The 13,103-nt window shown below is 46.5% G+C and overlaps 1 protein-coding gene across 1 annotated transcript; it reads right to left on the bottom strand.

Moving 5' to 3' along the window:
* Positions 1-377: 377 nt before the first annotated feature.
* On the bottom strand, positions 378-12,132 carry PGK1 (phosphoglycerate kinase 1). The gene is made up of 11 exons (XM_036402084.2): positions 11,999-12,132; positions 9,454-9,504; positions 8,434-8,589; positions 8,173-8,317; positions 6,034-6,137; positions 5,210-5,329; positions 4,466-4,580; positions 4,006-4,185; positions 3,278-3,455; positions 3,003-3,101; positions 378-844 (listed from the first exon to the last, which is right to left on the bottom strand). Exons 1-11 carry the CDS (start codon positions 12,061-12,063, stop codon positions 804-806), a joined length of 1,254 nt encoding a protein of 417 aa, XP_036257977.1. The 5' UTR covers positions 12,064-12,132; the 3' UTR covers positions 378-803.
* Between the last annotated feature and the right edge of the window lie 971 nt (positions 12,133-13,103).

The following is a 13,103-nucleotide window of genomic DNA, read 5'->3' as shown; positions in this document are numbered from 1 at the left end:
TCATCTGTACCTGTCTCAGTCTTCAAAATTCTCCCTGTATTGACAGTGAATACATTAGTTGCCCACTATGAGGCAAGTTCTCTAGATGACAAGCAGTTGAACTTGCCTTTTTCTTACTTGACTTGCACATTCAAAATTTCATCTTATTTTGAGGGGCACTGAAGTCTTAAGAGCACATCTGCAGCAATTTACTTCCTTACCAAGTTCACTTTGATGATGACTGGGTGCTTATAGAACCACTGGACAAACACAAAAGGAGATTTAGAAATATTGCAATTAGAGCAAATAGGAAAAATAGCTTAGATTCCAGATTCTAGAAGGTATTTTAATGCAGACCATTCTAAAAATCTGAAATAAGGACAACATACAAACTGGGAGCACTTGAAATATGTTTATTCAGCAGCTAATACAACCAACCTCCAAAAAACTGGAGTCCCCTCTGGTTTCTGAACCGTGTCAAGTGATGAAAATGCCTTTAGGATGGAAGCTGGACAGTGCACTCCTTTCTGAGATATACGTCTAACAGGGATTAATCTCTTTGAAAAGGCAAAATATAAATATATACACTCTAAAATTCACAACAACAGCTTCAACTACGTTAATTCAAGTGGGGAAACAGTGGACAAACCCACATCATGTAAACTGCAGTCAGGAAAATCTCTGCTCTCTGCTGCTCCCTCCTGCTCCCAGGTCCCGTTCTGGTTTACATTCTGGGATCTGCCTCTGGCAGAGCTGGAACACGGAAGCGCTGAAGTGCTGGATCTCAGGGGCTGTGCACGGGACTGGGCCTGGGGCTCTGCTCTCTACACATTGCTCAAGGCATCCACACCAGGGAGAACCTTACCTGGGGGCAGAAAGAACACAGCAGCAGGGTTAAGGACCTCTCAAACAACTCTGCAACGTTCAAAGAGATATAATGTTAAAAAGTGAATCAGGAATTATACTCTTGAAAATGGAAGAGTTTGGCTCCATGTTGACTGTGGTGGTGTTCACAGAGATCTCAGGAAGAGGGAAGAGATGAGAATCTGACACTATGTTTCAGAAAGCTGATTTATTATTTTGTGATATATATTATATTAAAACTATATTAAAAGAATAGAATATAGGATTTCATCAGAAGGCTGACTAAGAATAGAAAAGGAATGATAACAAAAGCTTGTGACTCTCAGAGAGTCTGAGCCAGCTGACTGTGATTGGCCATTAATTAGAAACAACCAACATGGACCAATCCCAGATGCACCTGTTGCATTCCACAGCAGCAGATCATTATTGTTTCTCTTTTCCTCTGAGGCTTCTCAGGAGAAAAATCCTGGCAAAGGGATTTTTCAGAAAATATCATAGCTACAGTTGACCATGGTGGTTCCATGGACCTGCTCCTCACAGTGAATCCACCCAGAGCACAGCTGTACTCAGATGTCAGCAGATTCCTAACACAGCCCAGCCATCAACCCTCAATCAACAGTAATGGCACATTTCTGTCCAAGGCTCTGCTGGGGCCAGATCCAAACACCCAACATCCTTTTCCATTAAATTTGATGGCAAACAGATTTTTGATTGGATTTAGAGCTGCTGCATACTTTCTTAAATCCCTAGTGGCAAGTAAATAGAATTCTGGGGAAATGTGGTGGAAATTTTAAGAATGGATTAAGAGAAGAAGCCTCCTATGAGTCTCAGGTCATTAAAATAACTTAAACACTCAGGTTGAGACATTTACGGATCTCTTTCCAACTGAAGGAATCAAAGAATATTCTCATCTTTGAGTACAAGAGCCTGGATTAATAAAGTGCAATGTTTTCTAAAGCATTTTTAGCTTTTTGTCATACTTTAATAATGAACAGACACCACTCTGGTTTTGCCTTTCCTCAGAAAAACAACCTTCTAATGCTCAAGCTGTGCAGCAGGACTGAATTGTAACACTGTTCACAACTCACTAGTTTGCTGAGTTTTCAGGGATTTTTCCCCTTTCTTCATCTTCAGAAGCTTTTCTAATTAGCCAGACTTCCGTTACATTTAAAAGATCACACACACAAACCCATATTTTGGGCCAAAACTTAGACAAGTTCGTGCTTTTGAATACACAGTGTTTCCTTCGAGCCATCTGCATTCTTTCCCTTCCCCATCACTCCCTAGGCAACAGAAACAAAAGCTCTGTCTCCCATCTTACTCCTGCAAGCAGCAGCTGCAAGGCAGTTTATTGAAGTTTCTCCTCTCCAGAGGAGCTGACAGCATTGGATAATTTACACACACTGGGAAACGGCAAATTACCAGAGGAAATGAGAAGTCGTTTAGAGAACAATGGAACTCGTTACAAGAATCCCTTCAATCCTCACCATTTTGAATTCCAAGCACCCTCGTGCAGGTTTGTCGCTGAGCACTAGAGGGCTCCCCAAAACCAAGGGAATTCCAAACAGGAAGAAAAGCCTTGGCAAGAATTCCAGACTGTTCTGATGAGGTTCCCCTATCAGAAACCGGGCATTTTCAACAGGCTGGTTGGCATGTCCTGAGGGATCAGTGATAAAATCCAGCCCACTCTTTTTTCTATCCCAGTATTTTTGCTTTCTGGGAGAAGCATGCTGTGCTGTCTGCAGGAATATTCCATTTTCCTTCCTCTCTTCCTCTGTGAGGGCTACAGAACAGGAGAAGAGGAGCTTGTAGCTCCAAAGCTACATGTAACTAACTCCACATGGTGGCACAAAAAAGACATTCCTCTGTGTTCTGGTTTGATAAGGTAGTGAGCTTTTTGGGAGCTTGTGGTTAAAATAATTAGTGTTGAGATTTGAATATTGGCATTTGGTGTGGCTACTGAGGACATGGATATGGTTTTGAGAATATAGGGGGTTAAAAGTAGAGAACTTTTAGGGGAATGTTTTTTTGGTTTTGGTTGGTGAAAGAGGTTACTGTCAAACCATGACACTGTTGTTGTGCTTTCCTGATAAGTCATAATGGTTAAGCACCCAGAACTCCACATTTACTCAAACAAATAAAGATAAAAGAGGATTTACCCTCTAGCAGCTCCAGGCTGGCTCCACCTCCTGTGCTGACATGGCTGACTTTATCCTCAGTGTTCCACTTAGCACAGCAAGTAGCTGTATCTCCACCACCTGGAGCACAAACAGAATCCATGAGACACAAGAAATTCAATTTTGTCCAACGGAAGGCCGAAGCTGAAGGACAGAGGAGAACTTGAGGAAAATAATTTGAGCAGTATTTTTATTACGGTGCTGGCCATCACGAGCTTCCTCCATGCATTTAGAAACAGAAGAACACAACTACTTACCAATAATGGTGATGCAGCCTTTTCCAGTAACTTCTACCACTTTGTCCATCAGGGCTTTGGTTCCTTTGGAAAATTTGTCCCACTCAAAGACTCCCACTGGACCATTCCACACGATTTGCTTGGCCCTTCCCACAACTTCAACAAACTTCTTCACACTCTCAGGGCCACAGTCCAGGCCCTAAGGGAAGTGAGAGAAGTCACTCTCAGAATCACTGCTGAGCCCCAGCTCAAATCACCCATGGCCAGCCAGAAGCTTCCTCCTCACCCCAGACAAGAAACAAGAATTTCTCTCTATTCACAGACAGATTTGCCAGCAGCTGCTGCAGGAGGGGGGACTCTGGGGGGAGTTTATCTTCCTAACACTTCTTAATCTTCCAGTAAGTCAATTTTAAATCAATGTCAGATTCTCGAAGCCTTAATTAGAAAACTTTTCCAACCCTACTTAAATTCTAGTCAAATAAAAGGGATTTTTACTGCATTCAGATCTGCATGTTGGGCAAGGAATTTTGCTGTTTTAATCCAAATCTCACAGAAGCTACTTTAGACTTAAAACTTCAGAACGAACAACAGGGCTTCAATTTCATTAAACCAACAAACTCTACACAGCTTGCCTGCCCTCAGAAACATTTGCCAAGGCTCACAATTACTCTTTTACTCCTTTAAGAGGTGTCCTACCCACACTATTCCTTCCTGCTCCCCCTGTCAGTCCCTTTCCCATGCAGACCTACCATCCAGCCAGCAGGAATGCCTGAAGCCACTGTGGCCTCCCCAGTCTGTGCATTCTCATCAAATTTGTCAGCAGTGATGAAGTCAACAGGCAGAGTGATCTTCACACCATTCTTCTCTGCCTTGGCCATCAGGTCCTTGACAATTTTTGATCCCTCTTCATCAAACAGAGAGTTGCCAATCTAAATTTAAGAGAAGTGTTTGTTTAGGTCCTGGTCATTACAGAAGAGAACATCAGCACCCAAACTGCTCAGACAGCAATTCTGGAAAGATTGTTTTCTTAAAGCACATGGAGAGACATGGCAGCAATCTGAGTTTTGCAAAGAGATTGTCAAGTAATTTCTCAGTGCTCCCTACTCCTGCAGAGAGCCAAGAGAGCCAGTAAGGTGCATTCAGAACATGGAAGGTGCATTCAGACCACATTCCCCACTAGAAGCAGACATGGAATTGTTCTCCTTGTACCTCCATGTTGTTGAGCACTTTGAGGAAGGTGAATGCCATTCCACCACCAATGATCATCTCATTGACCTTATCCAGCATGTTATTGATCAGCTGGATCTTATCCTGAACTTTGGCTCTGTAAGAGAGAAAAGGAAAAAGAATTAATAATGAATATTGTGTCTTTGGTATATCAAGGCTGTTCTAGAGAATGATCCAAGAAAAGAATTGTTTGGAATAGGCAAAAAGAGAATTTTCCAAGTTAGCAGGCCAGCATTAAAATTCAACTTACTAGAGCATTATCCAGCCCTCCATTTCTTCTTTTCTATTTAAATATCAACCTCATTAGCCCTTTAGAGCCTGATTTCCCCTGACTGCCCAGCAGAGCCCCTGCAGCCCCAGCAGGGCCTGTTGCATAATGAGAGGCCGTGTCAATTTACAGAGCCTGAGCACTCCTGTACCCTGAACTGGGGGGAAAGGTCACGGACAATGTCTGGGCCATCACATGGCTCTAACTGCTCTCCGGGCTCATCTGGGCAAAAAACTGCTGGGGACTGTCTTGATTTGGGGAGCAACAATAAACAGCCAGACTGGATCATCACAGGAGCAGAGGTATCAGTTATCTCCTCTCTAATCCACATCTCACATCCCAGCAGTCAGCTACAAACCTGAACTGCAGGTACACTTGAAAGGAAAGCACTTGCTTAAATAACATGTCATTTGTTAGGGCAGTTAGAGAAATACAGTCACAGTGTTCTTGAGCCTTACCCTCCAAGAATTGCCAAGAAGGGTCTCTCTGGACTCTCTAGGGCCTTGGCAAAATAATCCAGTTCTTTCTTCATCAGGAAGCCAGCAGCCTTCTGAGGCAGATTGACACCGACCATGGAGCTGCAGAATTAAAGTAAAAAGTGAGGAAAGGAAAAATCTCCTTTCCTTTTTCCATGACACATGGGGGTGTAGAAACAGCCCCATGTCTCACAGCATTACAAAGCCAACTCTTGAGTCAGCTGCAGCAATGAGAACAGCTGCCACCTGCATGAAAACACACACAGGCTTTGTTTTCCTAGTTTGATAAGACAGTTGTGCATGCTTCATTTCTGACATTGGTTCTGCACAGAAATATTGATTTGCAAGACATTTATCATCTCAGCTAGTGATCCAACAAACCAGAGGACAAATCAGAATAGCCAAGAGCAGGGATTTCTTCTTCCAAGAGGATCACTACAGTCTGCAAGTACACATATCCAAACACACTCCATGAAATAATAATTTTGGAGTGATGAATCTTTTGGAAAAGAGGGCTGCTGTGATTGCAGGACAATTTATACAAGCCCTAAGCAAGTCATCATTAGATCTTCAAAGTCTAAAAAAGTCAATGCAAGTCTAAAGCTCTTGTTTCAAGAGACAAACCTGAAAGAGCATACACTGGTAACAACTACCTCCAGTAAATCCACTACTGAGGAACAAACACAGCACAATGACAGTGGGGTAGCCCAAAAGGAAGTTAACACTCCTCAGGAGCAGTATTTGATGTGTTTCCACAGCAGATACTGTTCTGCAGTTCTGCCTGTGGAAGGGAAATGGGGACCCACCTGTGAGCTCGGTGTGCAGTGCCAAAAGCATCATTGACATAGACATCTCCCAGTTTGGAGAGAGAGGCTCTGAAAGCCTCCACTTTTGCAGGCTCAGCCTTGATCTAAAAAAAGAGAAAGAAGGACAAGTTTGTACCCTGAGACTTTGACTCTGAGCTCAAAGTCAGCTATTTGACTGAAACCCAAAGCAGAGGTCAGCCAGAGGAACTCATCAGTTCATCCAGTGGGTCACTGTCTTCATTTGCTTTTTCCCAGACCAGCAGAAGCAACAAAAAAGTTTAAATGGTTTAAATTCCACCTTAAACTCCCCATGACTGCTATTGCTGAAGACTCTTCCCACTTCTGAACTGCAGCACCACAAACCTTTCAGTCCCTCTCCAACAGAGTGTGTTGTGTGGTGAACACAGGTAGCACAGGAAGGGTGTAGAGAGACAAGGCAGTGCCAAGATCAGGCTACACAAATTCATGCTCACTGACTGAACAAAGCAAGCATAATCTCCAAGAGACACAAGTACAAGGTTGAGCTCCTGAAGGACTGATTTAGCAACTGCATTGAGGATTAACCAATGAACAGTCTGATAAAAGGCTGGCACACTACAGCAGGCCACAGTGATAGCAGCCAATGCTGGAAATGCAGCTAAGTGTAGTATGTAGTGGGTAAGAACAGGTGTATTTCTGTGAAAAGACTCCTCTAAGCATCCTACTAAATCCTCACAGGATGGCTTATGCAGTTCAGCTCTCCCTGCCAGCATGAAGAGACAGCAGAGCCCACTGGGGCAGCAGGTGACTGCTCAGGGGTAGCTGGCAGCCACTTGGGGCAGGGAACAGCCCAGACTGGAGTCAGGCCAGCCCTGCCAAGGGCTCTCCTGCTCGGTCAGCTCAGCACCCCAGGGAGGACCTCTGCCAGCACCACGTGTGACACCACAGGGACAATGGCAGGAAGGCACTCCAAGAGATGGCAGCAGGGCTCAGCACAGCTTTGGGGACCCTTTTTAGCAGAGCCTGAGCAGGAGACAAGTGCAAGGGACCACAGAGATTCTGCAACAATGCTGCCAACTGCTCCTTCACTCAGCAAACTGCCTGGCTGCACAGAGAGTAAGTGCTCAGTTGGAACCAGCACCATCTGTGAGCAGAACACAGGAGGCTCTGACAGAAGGAACCACTACCACTGCATCTACTTTGGAAAAACACAGCTTAAGCAGCAGTCAGCAACCTGCAATCCTGTCCTGCATCACTGTTTCCATAGCACTGCCTCTCACCTCTGTTAGGAGAGGCAGCTCTGACACTGGCACCTCTCCCCTGATGTGCTCAGTGCAGTGTGTGCTTCCATATGCACATACCCACCTAAATCACCTGGGAACTACAGAAACACACAAAACCAAGGGATTGTCTCCCAGAGAAAATGAAATTCTTGCCCCACTCTTCTCCCTGCCACTATACCTGCAGTTCTAGCAGTGAATAATGCCAGATTTGCTCAATTTTCCCCACCATCTGCACAGGCTCACCAACTCTGTGCTGTGTTCCTAAGCTACAGGAGTCCTGTGTCAGCCCATAAAGGGCAGCACTCCATGTCAGCATTCCCTCCAAGCACTGGATCTCTGTGAGCCAGCAGGGTCACCATCGCTAAGAAAAGCAGCTGTCTGGAGCAAGCACTCTGCTGACCTTCAACAAAATGTCAGAGGTGCAAGGCAGCCTGGTTCTAGAGAACTGCTCTGAAGAGCAGACAGGCTTAGAGCAGGGTTTGATAATCCCTGTGCTGCAGAAATATTAGCCATGTAACCCAAAAAGGAAGCATCATTCTTATGGGCCCGGTGGCAACAAACTGTCTCCAAATTGGTTTTCATTTTAGACACCCAATACTGAAGCCTAACAAGCAGCAGTTTCTTGCACAGCTCTATTTTGTTTCTTTCTCCTTTTTTGACAGAGTCACCTACAGCCTTTCACTTGAGCTGTTTCATCTTGGAAATTCACTGTACTCCACTCAAAGCTTCTGCACAACAGTGGGACACACTGAACTAAAGATCTCTGACATCCTGTTAAGAGCAGGTTCACAATCAGTGCTTTAGAGAGGCTGCTGGCTCCTTGTCAATCTGCAGCAAGGAGCAGGTAAGACCAGAGCAGGCACACATGGAGTTTCACCTTGTTCCCTGAAGCATCCTTGCCTTTGCCTTCCTCCTCAACGTGGAATCTGAGGTTCTCCAGCAGGATGACAGAGCCAGCAGCAGGATTGGCACAGGCATTCTCCACCTCAGCACCAACACAGTCCTTCAGGAACAACACCTCCCTGCAAACACAAGACACACACTGTAACCCCACCAGTGATTTCCTGGTGGAAAGAAAAACATCCAGGTCTCCTGGCAGGGAGGGCCTGGTGCACACCAGGCTGTTTTTCCACTTTACCTGCCCAGGAGTGCCTTCAGCTCCACAGCTACTGGGGCCAGGGAGAACTTGTCAGGCATGGGGACACCGTCCGGGCGACCCAGGTGGCTCATGAGAACCACGGACTTGGCCCCATGGTCCAAGCAGTGCTTGATGGTAGGAACAGCTGCCTTGATTCTGTAACAGCACACAACAACTCATTAATAAGCACTCCATTAGTTTACCAGGCAAGCAGATTAGTAGCACTTCCACATGAGCCCTGGGAGCTGTCCCTCAAAAATGACAAAAGAAACAGAGCACAAGAGCTGGACAGAACAATTCCTTAAAAAAGCATCAACAAAATTCTCCTTCCCAACCTGTTTGCATGCATTTCACTGTTATCTTCCAAGCAATGTAGGACATGGAATTAAAATGCATTTTGTAATCTAAGTTCTGCTGATTGCTCAGTTAAGAAATGCCAGGACACAGCTGAACAGTACCAGGCTCCCTGGGTTACTCTGGGATCCTGCACCAGTAGAGAAATGATGAGCAGTGAGAACACTGTGGTGAGCAAAGCTGGCACCTCCTGCAAGTGGCACACAGGCAGGGCAAGACAGCTGGCATCACTGTTTGGAAACTCCAGGGTTTTGTGTGCTGCACAGCAACAATTATTCTAACAAAGACTCCAAGTTACCACAGCCCCAGGGTAAGCAGGAGGCACAGAGACTTCTGGATAGTAAGAGAGACAATTTTCACACACGGCCTAAGGGATGTGGCTGTGAAATGGCAACAGTTTAAGAAGTTTAAGTTAATCTCTAAAATAAGAGATTTTTTCCAATATGCTCTCCACAGCAGCCACAGTGAGTATCAGCCTTGTATTTAAGTGTAGTTTGCTAGCAACTGCAGGGGGTTTAATTAAAAATTGTTGGACTTTCTCTGACACCTTTAATATCCTGGTATGAGCAATAACAGATTAATCATGGTAATGCTCCAGGTACTGGGGCAAAGTCAGAGACACAGTAGACTTTGGGGCCTCCATTTGAGATGAAAATTACAGCTCACCTCTGATTGTTGGTTATTTTGTGATCCTTCATTGGAACATTGAAGTCAACCCTAAAAAAAAAAATCAGAAGCAGAATTTAATATTCAACAGATTTATTTTATTACTTATTTAATTAATTTTAAATATTCAACAAATGAGTGAGGAAACCTGCCAGTAAAGGTGCTGGCTAAAAAAAACAGCGTTACAATTAGAGTTAGATGTTCACCTCTGCCCTGCTGACAAGTTCTGTTCTGAAATCAATGTGTTACCAGCCATTTCTGCTTGTGATAACATCACAAATGGAGAACAACCACTACTAGAATGACTCAGGAAAGCTGGGACAGCAACATCCTAATGCTCAGGACCAGAGCAGCAGTAATGCTGAGCAGGAAATAAACCCAGACACAACTTTTAATTTTTAAACAATATGATTTCAGATCCCAACAGAGGAACATCCAAAGGAAAGGAAATGAACAACGACTAGTGACCTTGTGTCCTCAAATGAGGCTTCAGAAATGCTTGGCTGGACTACTGTGGCCAGCAGGCAGTTGAAGGAAGCTTTAACTTCTGTCCTCTGCAGCTCTAATCTCCCTGCTGTGGCTTATCACATTCTCCCTGGAAGACCTGACTTGGATCTTGAGGTGACTTCCTGAGCCGTGCCAGCTGGAGCGCTGGCAGGGAGGAGTTCCAGGGCCCTTTCTCCTGGCATCCCTCGTGCCCATGTGCAGGAAGCCGCGTTGCGTAACCGCGGAGGCAGAAATTGCTCACTGAGCCACGGGAGGGAACAGCCATGGCTGGAGCAGAGAGCAGAGTGTGCATCCTTCATCCTTCCGTACGTGAAAAGCACCGCGTTCAGCAAGCTGCGTGAATGCATCCCCCTGCAGCCCACTCAGCACGTCAAACAAACGGGAAGGAAAGACAAAAGCTGCCAGCAAAACAGGAGTAGCTGAGCAGAAAGAAATTGAACTGGCAGCCCCACAGCACAGTGGTCGAGTTCTAGAAGGGGCAAAGAAAAGCACCATTATCCTAAAGGAGAGAATAAAAGGACAGTTTGCTTTACAGAGCCATCAAAACTACAAAAGAAAGGTCCAGCTCAGCCTTCTTCCCCCCTGCAGACCATTGAAATCTGAGCTCCCTGAGCCCTCTCCCCTCCCCATTCTCAACTTTTCCTGAAGCTTCGGCACTAGGACCCGAAGCTAAGCAGGATGTGAGTAAGCCAAAATTACGATGAACACGAGGAGAAAAAGAAGAGGTATCGATTTTAGTACTACTGAGAGCACGTGGTGACTCCTTTCAGGAGACACGGAGCCTGGCAGCTCACCTGCTGTGTTTGGGTAGTCCCTCACGGAACAGCAAAATTAATTAATTAGCATTAATTAACAGAGATTTTGAGCGGGCGAACCCAGCCCACCGCCTGCCAATGCACGGCTGCTCTCTGTAACATGACTCAGAAATGGAAAAAACCAATCAGATGGCCAAAAAATAGTCAGGTACAGACTTCTACAGAGAGATCTTTTGTTGTATCAGACTTAGAAAGTGCACGGAAATCCGGAGCAAGCTTCTTCAGTACTTGCTACATGGGCTGGTTTCTGGTAATAAAATTAGGGAACTAGTTCAAAACAAGGCTGAAGAGACAAGGAGTAAAAAGAGCAAGTTGTCTGTCAGACTGCGAATAAGAGGAGCTGTATTTTTGCTATCCCTGCCTACTCACAGAGCAGATAACACGCACACGGTAACCACGTTATAGTGACCTTGAACAAACTACCCCATAATTAAAGCATTTCGAGCAGGACATATCACGATGTACCTTCGTGCCCTTATCTCCCAAGACTTGGCAACAATTTTAACATTACGCTTTCAGGCACTGATGCTTTATAAATAAGCAAGGACTGCCTATTTTAGGGTTTCAGACCAGGATGTGCAGAAAACCTGCGGTGACGCCCCAGCCAGGGAAGTGTCCAAGGCCAGGCTAGAAGAGGTTTGGAGCAACCTTTCTAAGCAAAAGGTGTTCTTGCCCTCGGCATGGGGATGGAAAGAGATGGGCTTTAAGGTCCCTCCCAACCCAAGCCATTCTGTGATCCCATTCCTGCTAAGAAATTAATTATTATTGGTATTTGGACAGCTGAGCAGAGCCGTATCTTCACTTTTTTATTGCAATGCTTTTTGAATTTGCATTAAGGAAAAAAAAATTAACTGGGAAATAAGCGGTTTTGGGGTAGCTCTCTGGAATAAAAGCACAGCAGGCTGGCTGGATTTGCCCTCCGGCCTCCTGTGGCCGACACACGTGCGAGAGAGCGGGGGGTGATCCAGGGCGGCGGAGCCGGGCCGGGATTTACACCCTGCCCGGCCGCCACGTACCCGCAGGGAAGCCGGGCCGGCTCCACGATGATGCAGGAGCCTCTCCAACACCCAGCGAGCGAAAAAGAATGAAATTAAAACCGCACAAATCGACACGCGCCAGGCTCGGGCAAGGGGCTGCTACCGGGGGGCACTGGCTCGGCCCCAGCGTGCAGCATAGAGCAGGGCGGCCCTCAGGGGACGCACATTCCCCCCGCAACGCCTCACCTCATGACGACGCGCTTTCCCTTCACGTCCACCTTGTCGAGAGTGAGTTTGTTGGAGAGAGACATGTTTGCTGCCGACCGCAATCACTCCGCTGCCGCTCAATCCGCTCCGCTTCGCCGCCTCCGCGTTCTGCCGCAGCGCCGCCCGCGCCGCCACCACCCTGCGCGCCTGGCCCCGCCCCTCCCATCAGCGATTGGTCCGTGCTATCCTCTCTGTATTTCTATTGGTCAAACCTCCTGTCCATCAGCGGACATCCCGCCTCTCGGAGGCGGGGCTGCGGCGCCGGCCCCGGTCACGTCCCACACGCAGCCGCCGCTCTCTGAGGGTACTGGGAGAGTGTGGGGTTCTGCCCCTGAGCACCAAATTTACGGTTCCGGACCTTATCTGAGGCAAAATCACCCATAAATGGTCTCTAAACGTGTGTCGGCTGGTACGAATCCTTCAGGTGAAGGGCAGGCACTTTACGGCTGAGCCATAGGCCTGGGGCAGGCCACACGTCGACTGTAAAGGGTGAGACAAAACCCGGGATATTTTTAAGTGACCTACATAAATACTTCTCAAGACAAGTGGGGACAAAACAACTGTTTGAAGGGATACACCTTGCAGCAGCATGGTTTAGTAGAATCACAGGATGGTTTGGGCTGGGAGAGGCCTTAAATATAATTTCATTCCACGCCCTGCCGTGGGCAGGGACACCTTCCGCTATCCCAGGCTGCTCCAAGCCCTGTCCAGCCTGGCCTTGGACACTTCCAGGGATCCAGGGGCAGCCACAGCTGCTCTGGGTACCATGTGCCAGGGCCTGCCCACCCTCACAGGGAAGATTTTTTTTTTTTTTCCCTAAAACCTAATCTCAACCTACTCTCCTTCAGTTTGAGTCCATTCCCCCTTGTCCTGTGACTCCAGGCCCTTGTCAATAGTCTTTCTCCCTCTTTCTAGTAGGTTCCCTTCAGGTACTGGAAGGCCACGAAACCTTCATTTTTCCAGGCTGAACAATCCCAGGTCTCTCAACCTTTCCTCACAGGAGTATTATTCCATCCCTCTGATCATCTTGGTGCCTCCTCTGGACTTGTTCCGTGTCCTTCCTGTGCTGGGACCCCAGAGCTGG

This window comes from Molothrus ater, chromosome 14 (assembly GCF_012460135.2).
Source record: "Molothrus ater isolate BHLD 08-10-18 breed brown headed cowbird chromosome 14, BPBGC_Mater_1.1, whole genome shotgun sequence".
NCBI lineage: Eukaryota > Metazoa > Chordata > Aves > Passeriformes > Icteridae > Molothrus > Molothrus ater.
Note: the sequence above shows the minus strand (reverse complement) of the source record. Positions and strands in the feature narration are given on the sequence as shown.